The 18,637-nt window shown below is 34.8% G+C and overlaps 2 protein-coding genes across 4 annotated transcripts; both read left to right on the top strand.

Annotated features, from left to right (window-relative positions):
- Positions 1 to 916: 916 nt before the first annotated feature.
- Positions 917 to 10,001, top strand: LOC111376934 (histidine kinase 1). Of its 3 annotated transcripts, none has more exons than XM_022999951.1 (13): positions 917 to 1,232; positions 2,294 to 2,536; positions 2,915 to 3,709; positions 3,834 to 4,081; positions 4,872 to 5,031; positions 5,826 to 5,952; positions 6,070 to 6,159; positions 6,611 to 6,805; positions 6,917 to 6,983; positions 7,152 to 7,194; positions 7,518 to 7,658; positions 7,904 to 8,962; positions 9,468 to 10,001. In XM_022999951.1, exons 1-13 carry the CDS (start codon positions 945 to 947, stop codon positions 9,681 to 9,683), a joined length of 3,672 nt encoding a protein of 1,223 aa, XP_022855719.1. In that variant the 5' UTR covers positions 917 to 944; the 3' UTR covers positions 9,684 to 10,001. The 3 variants fall into 3 exon arrangements, with proteins under 3 accessions (XP_022855719.1, XP_022855718.1, XP_022855717.1); XM_022999950.1 differs by having other exon boundaries at positions 918 to 1,232; positions 2,918 to 3,709; positions 6,917 to 6,986; XM_022999949.1 differs by having other exon boundaries at positions 918 to 1,232; positions 6,917 to 6,986.
- Positions 10,002 to 16,287: 6,286 nt separating this feature from the next.
- On the top strand, positions 16,288 to 18,378 carry LOC111376933 (protein POLLENLESS 3-LIKE 2). The gene is made up of 4 exons (XM_022999948.1): positions 16,288 to 16,611; positions 16,744 to 16,956; positions 17,048 to 17,203; positions 17,295 to 18,378. The coding sequence occupies exons 1-4, from the start codon at positions 16,444 to 16,446 to the stop codon at positions 18,159 to 18,161; spliced, it is 1,404 nt and encodes a 467-aa protein (XP_022855716.1). The 5' UTR covers positions 16,288 to 16,443; the 3' UTR covers positions 18,162 to 18,378.
- Positions 18,379 to 18,637: the final 259 nt, after the last annotated feature.

Genomic DNA, 18,637 nt, shown 5'->3' with positions numbered 1-18,637 from the left:
AGCCTATATATCTACAGTCTTTTGCCTTTTCATTGAACCCAAACTAAAGTCAATTTTATCCCTAATTTGTTTTAATTCACATACTATATTTAGCAATTTTTTTTTCCATTTTGTACAAAGTTATTATTTAACGTTTCAACTGTTTGAAATACCTCTTCTGAAGAGACAATCGGTAAAACACAATTATCATGCATCTAGGTCATGATCATCATTGATATGTCTATTGAGTACCCCCTGTAAAAATATAATACAAGTTATAAAAACATAAAATACTTTATAAATTAATAAATTATTTATTTATCTATAAACTAATAAATTATTCAATTATTGATAAATTAATAAAATAATAATAATATTTCTCGGTTCCAACATTATTATTTTATAGAGGTCTTACTGTAAGTTTTTTTTTTTTTTTTAAAGAAAAATGCTAATGGAAATATATTTAGTTTTTGTTTGGTGGAGATTAAAATGAGAGATTTTAATAAAAGTTTATGAAATGTGTGGTTGAAAAATTATGGTCTCATGAAGTATGTGATTAAAATTAATTATTGATTTTAATTTAAATTAAAATTTGAATTTTTACCAAACAGAGCTTAATGATAAAAAATGATAGAATGAAAATACTGATTCCAAAACTAATAATCAATGCGAGGCATGATTCCTCATTCAGGAAGTGGCCATGTGGATAAATATGCTATCCTAGCCTAAGTCACAAGCAAAGAAGAGTGTATTATTGGTCAAGAAAGTTAGACCCAATAATACTTAACAGCTTCTTTCTTAAATTTTACAAAAAAGCGACGATCAAACAGGGTAAAGACAGCTGAAAAGGGACAAGGACTTATGGAAGGAGAGTAAGTGAATGACACACCACACTTTCAACTTTAGTGAATAATTATATTCTATAGCCTTAAAGTGGGAATCGACTGTCGTACATTTGCAATTCCATGAGCAAATTCTTTATCTTTCATCCCTTCCCACTTAAGTTTCTACTGCAAGAAGTACTATTTAAGAAGAATGACATGGCTTATTACTCTGCACCGTATGCGAGTATACCGATGGGAAGAGTCTTCAGCAGAATTTCTGATTTCTTCAATTTTGGGCGAAGAGACAAATCAGTTGGCAACAAAAGATCTACTAACCAAGGCGTGGAAATGGAAGAGATTCAGTACCCGAGTCCCCTTTGTCTTTCATCATCTTACTACAGTGTTTTCGTTGTTCGTCTTGCCATTATGGTATGTGGGATTTGTTTCTATGTGATATTTCAAGTAAGGAAACATTGGCATGCAGGGAACATGCTTGCTATACTGCCTGTTTGGGTAATTACGAGAATAATCTGGTAGAAATTTGATTTGCTTAGGTGAAATTTAGTGAAAGTTGAAAGTTGGGTAGGACTGTAACACTGGACTGTACAGATTTAACTTCTTTCTCTTTTTCGTTCACTTTAACAAACATGCTATAAATGGATATATTAAGGATAATAATGAAAAGACGTAAATAGATGGAAGAAAGTTAAAATGGGCATATAGGATTTTAGTCTCTATATTAGAAGTTACAGTAGCATATCCGAATTTTTGTATTGTTTTGGATCATCAATTCAATTGGCTTAAAATCTTCAACTCCAAATTCAAATTTGAAAGGCGCCTCATGAAAGTGAAATATTACTTGAATAAGAAACATACCTTTCATACTTTTGTAGTGGTTTTTTCTCCAGGATATGATTCCTAAATATCTTCGACAATTCTTTTGGTTTCCTATGAGAATGTGTTGGCTATTATTTAAATGAATCTATTTACCATTTAAAAAATTCAAGATAACATGATATTATCACGCACTTTATTTCAAAAAGCAAGGTGAGGAACCAGTTGAAGAGGAGGGTCATCTCTAGTTGCACTGTAGGACTGTTCTTGCTTTCCTATGGCTGATTTATTGTCCATATCTTCGACAATTCTTTTGGTTTCCTATGAGAATGTGTTGGCTATTATTTAAATGAATCTATTTACCATTTAAAAAATTCAATATAACATGATATTATCACGCACTTTATTTCAAAAAGCAAGGTGAGGAACCAGTTGAAGAGGAGGGTCATCTCTAGTTGCACTGTAGGACTGTTCTTGCTTTCCTATGGCTGATTTATTGTCTCACTGGTTTATCTTATGTCTTGGAGAATTGGAGGATGGTTCTCAAAATATTTGGTTTTTGTATAGAACCTATGCTTTTCTGAAACTTGTGTGTCTGTACATGAGGAGCTTTATCCAGATAGTCTTAGTTTTCATTTTTTAATGTTTTTATGCAGGTTATGCTGGCAATTTTGATAGGCTTATTAACATTACTGACATGGCATTTTACCAGAGTCTACACAACAAGATCATTAAATACATTAGCATATGAACTTCGTCATGAACTTCTACAGCGACCCATGTTACGAATGTGGAACGTCCTAAATACTACTTTAGAAGTAGCAACTTCTCAAGTCAAGCTTTCAGAGTATGTTATCAGGCGTTACAAGAATCCTGTTAACCAAGCACAGCAAGCTGAGGTCATTGCTTAGCTTTCTAATCTTTTTGAAAGTTAGATGATTTAGTGATTTCAATATGGTAATAACCACCGACTCAACCCTATAAAGATAGGCTTGTTTTCCCTTTTCGTATCTCCCAAATTACAGGTCACTTTCTTTATTGAGAGTATAGTTAATTTTTTTCTTAATATTTTAATATGCCCCTGTTTAATATACTTATCAACAAATATGAATTATTCCTATTTAAGTCATTATTTAATATGGGGGTATATTAGGAAAAAATTATATTTCCAACTATACTAATTACATTTTCTTAATCCGTGTGAAAATGGAAGCCGCCTATTTTTGTGGGACGGATGGAGTAAGAAAGTATTTCTCATTTAAATTTGTAATCATCAGCAGCTTTATGAAGCTATGAGGGATGTGACATGGGCATTGTTTGCAAGTCGAAGAGCTCTTAATTCAATAACAATAAGCTATAAAAATGGCTTTGTCCAGGCTTTTCATAGAAATCACAAGAGTAATAATACATACTACATATACTCTGATCTAGCCAACTACTCAATAAGTGGTGTATATGGTGTCAATATGCTTTCGTCTCATCAAGGATGGAATGATCAATCTATACACAATAACATGTCTGCAATTTGGTATCGAGAACCTCTGGATCCTGTGAGTGGAGAGAAAATTGGAAAACCAAAGAAAATCCCGCCCGATGAGTTAATCAACATTGCTGGAATTTCACAAGTGCCTGATGGTACAGCATCATGGCATGTTGCAGTAAGCAAACACACAGATTCACCATTGCTTTCAGCAGCATTGCCTGTTTGGGATCCATCTCATAAAAGCATAGTTGCTGTTGTTGGTGTGACTAACGCGCTTTATAGTGTTGGACAGTTGATGAAAGAACTTGTTGAAGTCCACAGTGGACACATATATTTAACCTCTCAAGAGGGTTGGTTACTTGCTACTTCCACCAATACTCCTTTATCAATGAATTCAACAACAGGGCCCAAGCTCATGATGGCTGCTAATTCTGCTGACAATGTGATACGATCTGGAGCCGAGTGTTTGCAGAAGACATATGGCAGTAAATTTCCATCTAGCCAGGAAGTTCACATAGAAAATGCAAGGCTTGGCAATCAACTGTATTACATTGATTCCTTCTTCCTCAACTTAAGGAGACTTCCTATGGTATGTTATCAGTACAAATTCACACCTTCTTGAGTTAAAATCCGATGCCTTTTGCTAGAAACATTTGTTATTAATTCTACGATCTTTTTGATGGTGAATCATAATAACAAGCAACTCATTACAGGTTGGCGTTATTATCATCCCAAGGAAATATATAATGGGGAAAGTCGATGAGAAAGCTTTTAAAACACTGATGATTTTGATAGCAGCGTCTCTATGTATAATAGTAGTTGGATGTATCTGTGTCTTCATATTGACAAATGGAGTGTCAAAGGAAATGAAATTAAGGGCCGAACTGATAAGCCACTTAGATGCAAGAAGGAAGGCAGAGGCATCTAGCAACTACAAAAGTCAGTTTTTAGCGAACATGAGGTAAGTATCAATATTAGCTACAAGTTTTCATAAATTAATGGATAATTATTGAGCAAGTTTTATTGTCAAACTCTTGGTCGTTTATGAGAAGCAGCGTTCTTTTTTAATGTGGTTCTACGATACTATCACTGTGCAACTATTAACAAGTTTTCATTTTATTCGTTAATGGACCAGAAAGATACTTCAGCTAACCAGAATGCTTGTCTTTACAATTAGTAGACATATTGGACAATGAATTTTATTTCTTTCGTGTTTTGACTAAGAGTCGGAACAGGAAAGAGCATATCAAAATTAACATGCCATAATATGGTTGCAAAATATTTAGTTTCATTAAATATTCAGTAGATATAGCAATGGATGGAATGGCGTGGCAAAAATTAGCACATATTCTAAAACGTAATACTTTTAATGAATTTAAAAGATTAGCGATTTGATATTGTTTAAATTCTTGTTCTAAAAACTTAAACGGTTAAAGGGGCCGTATTGATGACAATATTTAAATGACATACACATGGCTCTATCTAACCGCCTAAATGAATGGGGCTTAACTCAGACATTCGAAAACATTTCTTTCATGTAGTAATTGTGTTCCCAGTTCCCACGTTTAATTGATTTTTGTATTTCATTTAATTATTTTTAGGATAGTAGTTAGCATGATGACTTACATTAAATTCCAGCTTGAAATTTTTTTTGGAGATTATGAATTATTTGATGAATTAAGTTGTTTTGCTGAAATCACTCTCTCTCTCTCTCTCTCTCTCTCTCTCTCTCTCTCTCTCTGTTATGTCAGTCATGAGCTGCGAACACCTATGGCTGCAGTGATTGGACTACTGGATATTCTTATAGGCGACGATTGTCTGACAAATGAACAATATGCAATGATTACACAGATTCGTAAATGTTCTACTGCTTTGCTCCGGCTTCTCAACAATATTTTGGACCTCAGTAAGGTAACTTGTAAAAGAATGTTTCTCATGTTCATGCGAGCAAGTTCTTTGGTTTATACTAGGCATATAGTTGTCATATTGACATGTCACACGACAAAGTAAAAACTTAAGCAAGCATAAATAGAAAACTTTTGGTACCTTTTTTTATTGGGAATATTAGGGCTGAGCTTCAAAAGTGAGGTTATGGATCCCTTACCTATTTAAATTAATGAATCTAATGCTTCCACATGATAAAAATCATTAATGAGAACATTAAAATCACACATGACTTTCATGACTTAAAGCTAGAGGGCAAACCGTCAAACCATTTTGCACTTAGCTTTAAGTCACGTGAAAGTTGCATGAAATTTTATGGTCCGTATTGACAATTTATGTCACTTAGGGACCCAAATTCACATATTTAGTGGGCAGGGGTTCCAGATCTCAATTTTGAAGGTTGAGGACTCAAAACCACAATACCTGAAAGGTAGGGGACCCTAGCCTTAAGTTTCCTAATTATTGTAGGAAGATAATGAATTAATTGGAGGAAAATTTCTACGAGAAGCTCAAAATAAGTATGCTTTCATTATATTTTGTTCTGGTCAAGGCACTAACATGTCATTGTTAATAGAAGAAATGAATTTGGGAGCTGCAAATTTGAACAGAAATACTTAGATTCAGCATTATCAATTTCAATAGAACTGATAATATTACGGCCTTTTGTTATACTATCTAGTCATCTTCAATACTACATGCCAAACATGCACAGTTTGTATGATCAGCAGGAAAACTCACACGTCATCTGAAACTTTCTACAGGTAGAATCTGGAAAGGTCATACTAGAAGAAACTGAGTTTGATTTAGGTCGAGAACTTGAAGGGCTTATTGATATGTTCTCTGTCCAGTGCATTAACCATAACGTTGAGACTGTGCTTGATCTCTCTGGTATGATTTCTCCCTTTATCATATAGAAGTTTATGTTTTTTATCCTTGGCATCCATTATTAAATTCCAGCTTATAAGTTTCTAAATACACATTATTGTTGGTGATCTTCAATTACAGATGACATGCCAAAAGTTGTCCGAGGAGATTCTGGTAGAATTGTTCAAATTTTCGCAAACCTAATAAACAATTCTATCAAATTTACAACGTGTAAGTTTTTCCTTGTTGAATTTTATTCACTACTTTGTCACGGCTTTAAATGTAGAAACTCAAATTAATGTTTTTTAATATAAATAGGAAGTCAATGATTGCAAGTCATTGAACATGCTGATATGTTCTATAAAAATTATATTTAAGAAAAGAAAAACATAATAAAGGTTCCACTGGAGATTAAATCAAAGTTCTCTTTATAATATTTCCATGTTGAGTCTAAAGTTTTTCCTTGTTGAATTTTATTCACTACTTTGTCACGGCTTTAAATGTAGAAACTCAAATTAATGTTTTTTAATATAAATAGTAAGTCAATGATTGCAAGTCATTGAACATGCTGATATGTTCTATAAAAATTATATTTAAGAAAAGAAAAACATAATAAAGGTTCCACTGGAGATTAAATCAAAGTTCTCTTTATAATATTTCCATAGTTGTATACTTGTGACAGCGGGCTATGTCATTCTTCGGGGTTGGTGTGAGAATCCAGACATTGACAGTAATACAAGGATGTTATCCACCAATCAGATGGATTCCTGGTGGGCACAAAAGATGAAACTGAAGAGGCAGGGATGGCATGGGAAGAGAACATCCAAGAAAGATAACAAAATAATTCTTTGGTTCGAAGTTGATGACACTGGTTGCGGTATGAAGCTTAAGCAATATAAAAATATATGAATAACACTTAATTTACTGAGACATAATTAATCTTGTTTACAACTACTTTTTTATGTCTGACCTTTGTTTTTCTCTCTAGGGATTGATCCAAGCAAATGGGAATCTGTATTTGAAAGCTTCGAGCAAGCTGACCCTTCAACAACTCGGTTGTAAGCAATTTATAAGTCTAGATGTTTTCTACTGAGAGGCATAATTAAGGGTTATTTTTAACTCCTCCTATAATTATTCTTTTTATCCTACAAAAGCAACTCTTCGAATCAGCTGGAACTGAAGCACTGGGAAATAATATAACTGTTGGTTTCTTCTATTTTCAGGCATGGGGGCACTGGCCTTGGCCTGTGCATAGTACGAACCTTGGTGAGTTGAATAATTTTTGAGACCTAGTCTTTGAATTCAGAGATATGCATCTAAGAGAAGAAGTTTTATCTACAGCATGAGAAGGAATATGCTTGAGACTAAGCAACTTTATGTAGAGACATATTGACAAGTAACTTGAAGTTAATTTAACCTTAGCCAAACATGCAATGCACATGTATTGGAATCTGGTAGACCAAGTTAAATTATCAATTAGCTTTTTCAGTGATTCATAATGTGTTGGGCAAAACTATTACCGAAAATTTATATCATTCTGTACCTTTTGATTCTAGTTAAAGTCTTAAAGATGATATTGTTGCTAACAGGTCAACAAGATGAATGGAGAAATCAAAGTGGTAAGGAAGAGTGGACCAGGAACGCTGATGCAACTGTATCTGATTCTTAGCACACCAGCAGAGAGCACAAAACAGCAGTACCTATCGAATCTTGAAGAAAAGAATCTGACGGTGAGGAGAACTACTATTTATTTTTAGTTCTCTCTTTCCCCTCAAAAGTTTTCACTTTAACAACATATTAGTATGCTGATATATAATATACTAAACAACCCAGGCGTATTTTGTCCCGCTTGTAAAAGATGTCCTAAACAGCATTCAATTAGACAAGATTGCATACTAAAATGACTTTCACATTGTTACAAATTCCAAATTTTTCAGAAGTCCTAGCAATTAGTAATTAGTGAAGTTGGATGCAGGTGTTGCTTGCGCTTAATGGCAGAATGACCAGAATGATTATGAGTCAATGGTTGCAGAAAAATGGGCTGAACACCTATGAAGCATCTGATTGGAATGAGTTGACTCAAAATCTTCAGGAACTCTTCAAAGTACAAAGCCTAAATTCACTTTCAAAACCTGAAGAGTCAATCCTCCTAGATAGTATTGCCTCAGATTTGATCATAATTATTGACATTGGACTGCTTGACTTGAGCACTGATGTATGGAAGCAACAGCTCAACGTTCTACACGGATACTTTGGCAGAGTGAAATTCGCATGGATCTTAAACCACGAAATCTCCAATACCATTAAGACAGAGCTCCGTAGCAGAGGGCATCTGTTGATGGTTAATAGACCCATATACAAAGCAAAAATGATTCAGATTTTAGAAGCTGTCACACAGGACAGAAGTTTTCCGCTGCAAAACAATGTGAATGGTTTACAAACTACATTAGTGGAAAGACAACTCCATGAATGTCTTGAAATCGATTCTTTATGCTCTACTTCTGCCATATCAGATGATTCCGACAAGTCTGAGAAAGCGAGTTCTAATACTATAAGTGCACTTCATGGTGCAGAAAAGAGCAGTGAACATTTCTCTGAGGCACTTTCCCTGCAACGCATTATACGTAGTAATGGCTCTTCTTCTGACCTAACTCAGGTAAATTTAGAAGGCAGTGCTTCTGACATGGATGGTCTAGGTCAAAGAAGAACTAAAGAACAGCATTGGACTAGATCTTGTCCTGAAGATAAAGGTGGTGCATGCTTACATAAGGTAGTGAATGTACAAAAATCACTTGAGGGTCTATTCATACTTCTTGCAGAAGATACTCCAGTACTCCAAAGAGTTGCAACCATAATGCTGGAAAAAATGGGGGCTAAAGTTGTTGTTGTAGGAGATGGAATCCAGGCTGTTGATTCTCTGCAGTACTCAACTCATTCGAATGAGTATAGAAAGGAATCCCTCTTGGATAATGGCTACTTGAGAACCACTCAAACAGAAACATTGCCATATGACTTGGTTTTAATGGATTGTCAAGTAAGTTTATAAACTGTAGTATTAATAACGTTTTAGCATTAAATTTGTGTTCGCAAGAAAAACTTAAAATAAAAAAAAATCCAACCTTCTATCTCTAGAGAAGTTGCAAGTGTTGAAGACCAATTTAAATAAATAAATATGTTCCTTCTATATCAGCTTAAGCTCTTAGATGAAATGTTTCAAAATGGCATCAGAGCAAGGAGAGGTCCCAATTGAAGTCTCACCTTTACCTATTTCTGGAATACTGTTCATGTGTCAACTCTTGACGAAAAAATGAATTTGCGCGTGACACTGTGAGCTGTTGAAGACTAAAGCATGTAAATAAATGTGCCCTCTCTAATAATTTAAACTTTTAGATGAGATAGTTCAACATGAAGTGGAAATCTTTGTATACTCGTCTTCCTACCTTGACTAACTGATTATCATGTACTGATGTTAATTTTATGTAATTTAGTGTGGAGTGATTTGCACTAGAATCAAATTTCACAACCTTTTTGAATTGCAGATGCCAAAGATGGATGGCTATGAAGCAACAAGGGCTATCAGAAAATTAGAATTGGGAACTGGTTTACATATCCCGATTGTTGCACTAACCGCTCATGCCATGTCTTCGGACGAAGCAAAATGCTTGGAAGTTGGTATGGATGCTTATCTTACAAAGCCAATTGACTGTAAACTCATGGTTTCCACCATCCTTTCCTTAACTGAGAGAATAGTCTGATCATGAACCTTTGAACTGCTCCAGTTCTGGTGGTTATATAATTAGGAAAATAAGAAAAGGTATTAAAATGGAGAAAAAGAAAAAATAACAAAATAAATAAGCTCATGCTCAGTTTTGATGTATATAATAGAATAGCGATTTAGTTCTTGAAGTACTAGTATCTAATATTTTTCTTCTACATATGTGTATATCAAGCATGTTATTTCATATTCTGAGTGTTTAGAGTTGTGTTTGTTTACGTGTCAGTATATTTGTATAATATGTTTTGAACTGCAAAACTTACTAATGAAAGTAAATATCTCTCTTCATTTATTATAAGTAGATCTTATTTGAAATTTGTGGAAATTATCTCTGCTAGGACATGCTGTGGTATTTTGACCAAAAGTGGAAAAATTAAATAATTATTTGTGAATTAAATGAAGAATCTACCAGTATGGTTCATCATATATAGAAAATTGTAGTGGACATATGTAGAAATAGTAAAATAAATCATGACCTTAAAATTTGAAAAGAATGCAAATCCCTAATTTTTGGTATCAAAATCAGTATTGGTATATAGAGTACAAAGTTAAGTTGATATAGTTTTATTTGTCATTGCTTTGACAAAATAAGATTAGTTTCTTGATTGAAGTTGTTGACATGGGAAATTATTGGGAGGTTCACATTAAGGGTAAAATCTACCTTCTTAAGTTCACTGTCTCTGCAAAAAACAGCCAACTTGCAAGTCTACTCAGCCTTTTGCAAAGATGAAATGATGATTAATACAATTTCTTGACTGCGAAATTGGACGGAATTCGTCATTGTGAACTTCTTACAAGCTTTGAAGATTATGGAACTGTTTTGGCTGGGGTAAGATTTTTGTGTTTACCTTACTGAATTCAATATTTGCACCAAAGAACTTCATAGAGAATGAAATAGTAGATACTAATGCGTATTAACCTTTTAGTATTGAAGCACGAAGTATGTAAGAATATTTCTTCTCTGGGTATGGACATGAATAAAATCTCCGATGGTGAATTTAAAGAATCTATGTATCAAATAACTCAATTTCTTAAGAAAAGGGATGGGGGATTGTTTGAAAGATACATACAGAAGAATAGGAAGGACCAATATTTGGTTAATTCTCTTCTGTTTATTAACAGCAGCATACAAGTAAAGTTGTTTGTAAAGGGAAAATTGTTAGAAGCTTCTCAGGTGCTGATGTGGCAGATTTTGATTGGTTGTTTTAAATCTGCTTTTTTGTGCAAAGTCCAATGAAATTCTGCCACTTGGCATTCTGTGATACCGTCTGACATTTTCCCTTCTACATGTAGCATCTCCCTTTTGCCAATATTTTCTATTATTTATGGATAATAATCTTGAAGTCGAAGTGAATCCCAACTAGCTCCAACTGACTGGCTGTAATCTCTGAAGAATGAATGGAAGAAATTTTCTTCCCTTTTGCTACAGCATACTACAAATATAAATTCATCAATGCCTGGCATTGCAAAAGTATAATTTGTTGTTCATTGCTAGGGTAGCGAACAAAATATGCAATTCCTTTTGGATCATTGTTACAAACACGGCTAATAAACTCACATGGCTGGCAAGCAGAAATTTTCCAATCCATGTGGAACTCTTAATTTGTGGATATGTAGAAAAATGCATATGAAATGAGACATGAGAGAGGTTCGAGTTTACGCTAAGCAAAGCATGATGGGGGCGCAGTTCTTGCTGGAGGAAATGAGGTCTCTAAGGTTTCTGCGAGTCCTCTCTATCTCCTTTAGATACTCTTCATCCCCATTGCCATTGTCATACCTCTCTGTTTCTATTCTTCTTTGAATTGGTTAATGATGTTTTTCAGATTATGCTGTGTGGGATTTTAAAAGCATCAAATATCTGAGAATTATAAAGAAACAAACATAAAATCACTCAAAATTTATGTCAAAGTAAATAATAATTGAACTTAGCATCAAATGAAAAATAAAAGAAAAATTATGGAGGGAAGCCTAACACGTGATTACACTACCAACGAAGTAGCCCGGCCCCTGGTTTTGGCATAGGTCATCTAGGGCCCCAACTTATTTTCTTTCTTGAATTACCAATGAGGAAATTACACTCACACCTACTTTTCAACTTTCCGTTTTGTTAGAATTAGGGTGATCCGAATTCTATTTGGAAGATAATTGCGAATTCTAATTAAAGTCGAATTTAGAAGAATTCTAATTGGAATGTTAATTTGGAATCCTATTATAAGTATATTTGACAAAGTCTAGTTGAAGTTCTATTTGAAAGCTCAATTGGAAGTTTGAAATTTGTATTGGACTTTAAAAGGTCAATATATGGACCATGGAGAATTTTCTGCGCTTTCGACCTACCACTGGAGTGACGCCATTAAAATTTTGTGCAGAGAGTTGGCGCTAACATCGCCCTCTTGGCACCCTCCTAGAGATTGAGAGGTGATTCGTCCGGCCTAGGCTCTTTTTCGCATTTTGAGCATTCATTTCCATCTATAACTCTGTTTTAGGGTTTGAAACATCCCCTATATTTGGCTCTTTTTCACAAGTTAGATAGGTTGTTTAACCTCATTACAAGTTAGACAAATTATAGATACAAAATCATTGTATTATTTCTCCATATTTTAGTACTTTCCTCTGCATATTATCTTGTTCTTGAGTTTGTGATCAATTAGTTCATATTGTGCTATATTTTCTTTTCTCGCCTATTATTACAACAAATTGGTATTAAAGCATACCAGTATCTTCTTGTTGTTTATAGAAATTGGTATCGGTGCTAATGTTTTATTTATAGGGAGAGACTGATTTTTGTAATGGCAACCATAGAGTTTGATATTCTACTTTTAGATCACAGTACAAGATTTTCATTTTGGCAGATTAGATGCGAGTAGTGCTCACTTATATGGGATGCTTTTGTTGTGTTTTTTACCCGCTTCAAATTTTTTGTTTAGAGACACTTTTTATATAATTGTGATGCTCTCATCATTGAAGAAGTCTATGATACTGTACTTTCAGAGGAGAAGACCAAGCATATTGTTGAGGTTCATAGAGATGGCCTTCTTCTTAATAGTGGTCGTGCAATGGGCAATTTAATGTCTAACTTCAAATTATTATTATTGCAAGAAGAATTGACATTTGATAAAGAATTGTTATAAGTTGTAGAATAAAGAAAAATTGACTGCAAATCAACAATCAAAACATCAGGAAATATAGTATTGCAAAAAATCGTCATGATGATGGAAAAATTTTACTTATTTCTGACTATGACTTCAAACTTGATGAGGATTTGATTCTTGATAAAACTTGCACTTTTCGTATGTGTCTTAATCAGGATTTATTTTCAATATATGAAATAGTTTCGAAAGGTGTTATGGTAATGGAGAATAATATACCTTGTAGGATAGCTGGTATTGGCCATGTTAGAATAAATATATTTGATAGGATGGTTAGAACACTTGATACAGTGAGACACATTCCAGATTTGAAGAGAGATCTTCCTCTTTGAGCATTCTTGATTTAGAAAGGTACAAGTACATTGTTGAAAGTGGAGTCCTGGAAGTTAGGAAATGGGCCCATATTTCGTTGAAAGGACATAGAATATCCTCGTTATATGTCTTGCGGTGTTACACAAAATCTTTGATCAACTAACATATTTTAAGAACTTGGGTGGATTTGGAGTTGGATTTTGTACTGTTGGAGTCTTGTTTTGGATGTTTTTTGAAGAATACATCTCACTTGAGTTTAGAAGTTATGGGTAATTTTGTTTTGCCACCATTATCGAGATACCATTATATTCAGTTGCCGTAACAAGCCCATTTTTTATTTTAAGCCTCCTCATAGGCATAATACTACTGATTTAGTTGATTATGGTTTTAAAATGGTTAAGGTTGTTGATTTTAGCCAAGATCCTTATTTTGATGCATTCAGTTGTAGTGATTTTATTTCAACGCTTGTTTCTACCATGTTTGGTTATGTCCAAGCACAGTGTTTGAAATTTTAATAATACTCAATTATTGAGTTTTGCCTTAGTTAGGTGGCTGAGTTTTGGAGAATATTTCCAATTGAAAATTTTGATGGAGAATTTCACTTGAATGTTTTGTTGAAGAGTTGAAATTTATTCCTTGCAGTGGGATTTGTCTCCATGTGGAGAATCCTTAGTAAAATTTGTATCAATGTGGAGTTTGTTGAGTTTATTAATTGCAATAAAATTCGTGGCAATCTGGAATTTGTCTCCATATGGAGATTCCTTGAAGGTTATTGGGTTTTGCCTTAGTTGGGTGTGATCCGAATTCTAGTTGGAAGATAATTGAGATTTCTAATTAAAGTCGATTTAAGGAGAATTCTATTTAGAATGCTATTTTGTAATCCTTTTCAAAAATCTATTTGGCAAATTCTAGTTGAAATTTTATTTGTAAGCCCAATTGAAAGTTTGAATTTGTGTTGGATTTGAAAATGTAAAGATATGACCATTGAGAAATTTTCGGCGCTTTCTTGCTAGCTAACCGCTAGCCTATAGCTCCAGTGACGCCGTCGAAATTTTTTGTAGAGAGCTGATGCCCGCTTAGCGTTAACCTAGCACTCAAGTGGAGCCGAGCTCGAGCGGCAACTCGAACAGCTCCAGTCTATTTTCACGTTTTGAGTATTCATTTTTATCTATAACTCTACTTTTAGATCTTGAAAGCATTCCTTATATGTATTTTACTCTTCTCTACAAGTTAAATATGTTGGTTAACATCATTACAGGTTAGATAAATTATAAGAACAAAATTTTGTTTTTCCTCCATATTTTAGTGAAATCTCATTCCCTTTGCAAATTATGTGGTTATTGAGTTTGTGATCAATTGCTTCATATTGTACCATATTTTTTTTTCTCTCCTATTATTACAACAAATTGGTATCACTTCAATCCAGTATCTTCTTTTTTGTTTATAACACATTTCAATAATCAGATAAAAAGGTTTTTCTTTCAAAATTCATGTGTACCCTATCACACCCCACCCACACACTTCTACACCATAATCTACCAACCTAACCCTGATTCATTTTTCCAAATCGAAAGGTTCAACTTCTCCCAACTGCTGGCACCGTTGTTTTCGAAGCTACTGTTCCAATTTTCTTCGTCTTCAGGTCGATGCTGCTTCCAACAGGGACGACTAGCGCCGTGTTGTAGTAGCACCTCTCCTTTCATGAAGCTGTTGTTCCGATCTTTTTCTTCTTAAGGTCGACGTCGCTTCCAACAGTGACGACGAGCTCTGCTGCACATCTTGCTCTCTCATTTTCCCCCTTCATTAAGTTGTTTTTCCAATCTTCTTCTTTATGAAGCAGCGGAGCCCATCACCGCTTGTGGTAGAGCGGTGCCTAGTCGTTGTGAGAGTACGCGACCCCACGTTGCTTCCTAGTTGTGGTGTATGCTATGGTGTTGGTGGGGGCAATGTTTGTGCTGTTGTAGGTTGTGGAGCGATGCTATTGGTCGGGCAATATTGTGTCTATGGTGGTGTAAATCTGCAGTGGTGGTGGTAGTTTGTGTGTGTTGGTACTTGGTAGCGCAGTAGTTCTCGTGGTGTGGTGGATGTAGGTAGGGCGTGGTGGTGGTTGGAGGGCTGTCGATCTGAGGCAACAGCATTTTTTGGGTGGTGCCAACTATGACAGAGGTGATCGGTTTACGTAGGTGGGAGAGATAAGGGTAATTTGTAATCATTCAATTGGATAATGGTGATCGACTAATTTGATAAATTCTGATCAAGAAATAAGTTGTGATCAATTAATTTTATGTGATAATTTGTGATCGATAAATAAGTAGTAAGTTATAAAATTTATGACTAACATTCTGTAATTGTGACTAATACGTAATTATGACCATAAATTGTATGTTATTGTGAACTTAACCAATTTAATTATCTATTTAATTAATAAAAATTATTTAATTATCGACTTAATTAACACCACTTGATTTTTGAAAAAAATATACAAGTTTTTCAAAGGCATTTTTCTCATTATTTTGAGACATGATAATTTCATTTATTTTTCTAATTTTTAAATAGTTGAACTAATAATGCTATGTAGTTCTTCTAGTAGTCTATGCGGAAATGGAATCTTACTAACAACATTGTACTTAAAAGTCGTCATGTATTTTGTTCATTACTTAATGAATAATTAATTTTAAACTAAAATCAGCTTTATTAAGAGCCTGTTTGGGAGTGATTTCGAGAATTAATTTTTTGACTGTTAGGAAAAAAGTGGGGTTCACCTGTAAGAAAAGAAGTCAAATATGACGTTTGGAATAATGAAATAATGAAAAAAATCACTCACAAACAGGCTCTAAAAATAAGACTAAAAGATACATCTAAAATATTTGTATTTCATTCGTTGTTTAGCTTAAAACCCCAAACACATTTTTAAGAAATCTTATAGGGTAGAATTGTACTTGGAAATAGAAAGGCATAAAAAACTTATATTAGGAACAGCGAAATTCTAGGGTGTCAATTGAAAAAATTAAGAAAACAATGGTCTGCAAGCGGAAATAATTTTTTTTTACTTGCACAACGGCTAGTTTGTGAAACGGTAACTTGCAACGGGCAAAAAATTCAATTATATCCAATTCAAGAATGGACTGCCTTCTTGTCCTCCCTCGTTCTCTCTCTCTCTGCACTTTTCTCTGTGTTCATTTCTGCTCTCTGAAACCACCGCCATTTTTTCTGATTCCGTAATTCCTTCTTCTGAACTGCAAATAATTTAGTTATAAACAAAACCCGCAAAAATTGAAGATGATGAAGGAAATGTGGAATGTGCCACCCGGTTTTAGACCAACTAAATCGGCTCCTTCATCGCCAGCCAAACCTCTCGGTATTTCAAGAACTCGATCCGAATCCTTTCATGTCACTCACAAAGTCCCAGTTGGTCATAGCCCCTATGTCAGAGCCAAAAATGTTCAAGTAAGTTGCAGATTCCATTATTAAGTGTTTTTTTTTTTTTCATTGCTTGTTCTATTTTCCTTTTGACATATTGTGGATTTGGTGCTGAATTGAACCTATATTGTCTTTCTCTTGATATTCTTTTGTTATCAGTTAGTGGAGAAAGATCCAGAGAGGGCAATTCCATTGTTTTGGGCAGCAATTAATGCAGGAGATAGAGTGGATAGTGCTCTGAAAGATATGGCCATTGTGATGAAGCAGCAAAATAGGGCTGAAGAAGCCATTGAAGCAATTAAATCGCTGCGCCATCGCTGTTCAGATCAAGCTCAAGAGTCTCTTGACAACATTCTAGTGGACCTTTACAAGGTATACTACGAATTTTCCTCTTTAATTTATCTTGTTAACTGTATGTAGAGTCTTATCTTGATGATTTTCCACTTAACTTGAATGAATGCAGAGATGTGGAAGATTGGATGAGCAAGTAGCATTGTTGAGGCACAAATTGTATCTAATCCAGCAAGGGATGGCTTTCAACGGGAAGCGAACCAAGACAGCCAGATCCCAGGGGAAAAAATTTCAAGTTTCTGTGGAGCAAGAGGCCACTCGTTTGCTGGTACTAATCTATCTAAACAAATTTCGATTCTCTTATGCTGAATGGAATTGAATTAACAAACATTTTTTTCTCTTTTTTTGGGTTTTTGAAGGGGAACTTAGGATGGGCTTTGATGCAGCAAAACAATTACATTGAAGCAGAGGATGCTTACAGGAGGGCACTTTTGATTGCACCAGACAATAACAAAATGTGCAATATGGGCATTTGCTTGATGAAACAAGGGAGAATAGATGAGGCGAAAGAGACACTTAGAAGAGTGAAACCAGCCATGGCTGATGGCCCTAGAGGTGTTGATTCACATCTCAAGGCCTATGAGAGAGCACAGCAAATGCTTCAAGATCTTGAATCTGAGTTAATAAATAAGGGTGGAGATTGGGTCGAGCAGAGTAAGCTGTTCGATGCATTTCTGGGCTCTTCTGCAATCTGGCAGCCTCAACCTTGCAAGGAGCCCATCAGAAAGTTTTCAAAACCCGACAATGAATTTCCAGATGAGAATGTCAACTCTAACATCATAAAGAACCCAGCAGTTCCTCCTGTACAAAAAAGTGTCAGGACAGTGGTTCCATGGGGAAATTCACTCAATATCGATGCACCACCATTCTTTTCGTCCAAATTTGCTCCGCAATTTCCAGAGAGCCTTAAGAGAACAAGGTCTGGCAATGCTGAAAATTCAAGTGAAAATGAAATGGGAGGAAAGCAAATGATATCTTCTGCTCAGCTGGAAAATGAAATACAAAAGCCGGCATCCTCGATGGAGAAAACAGAAGATAAGTGGGCAGATTTGCTTCCTGACAGCGAGGATTTTGAAAATGCAATAATCGCTGCGGTTTTGGGTTCTGATAGTGAAACAAAGAAGGCAGAGGAAACAAGAAATGATGCTGGATTTCCTCAAAGGAAAGTAGACAAAAGGCTAAAGGTTTTCCAAGACATTACACTGTCTTTGAGTCCAAGGGCCTGACCACTACATTACATATTACAATATGACATTAGCTGTCTATTTTATATATTTTCTCATAAAATTTAGGTTGGAGATGTACTTATTCTCCTCAATTCTCATTCTTCAAGAGAAGGGATGATGCAATTCTGTTGTTATTTATTTATCTGTCCGCCTGGAAGAATTCCTCTAGTTTTATTCATGTTTACCCTTTATGCAACAATAAATAAAAATTCAATATTATTTTTTATCATGCTACTTCATATTCTCCAATTCATTTTAGTCATTTTGTGACAAAAATGCAGCCTGGGAAAATAGGTGATCAAATGTCAATGGATGACGACGGATTAAATCGTTTCTGAAACATTTATCACAGATTAGCTTGTTCAAATACCGCCATTTCAGTTTAAGGAAAAGACTCCAGACCGTGGCCTGCGTACGGAATCAACGCTCTATCTATCTAAGCAGCACACTATAAGTGAAGTTGATCATTTCAGTTA

Source organism: Olea europaea, unplaced genomic scaffold, assembly GCF_002742605.1.
Source record: "Olea europaea var. sylvestris unplaced genomic scaffold, O_europaea_v1 scaffold1579, whole genome shotgun sequence".
In the NCBI taxonomy this organism is placed as follows: domain Eukaryota; kingdom Viridiplantae; phylum Streptophyta; class Magnoliopsida; order Lamiales; family Oleaceae; genus Olea; species Olea europaea.
Note: the sequence above shows the minus strand (reverse complement) of the source record. Positions and strands in the feature narration are given on the sequence as shown.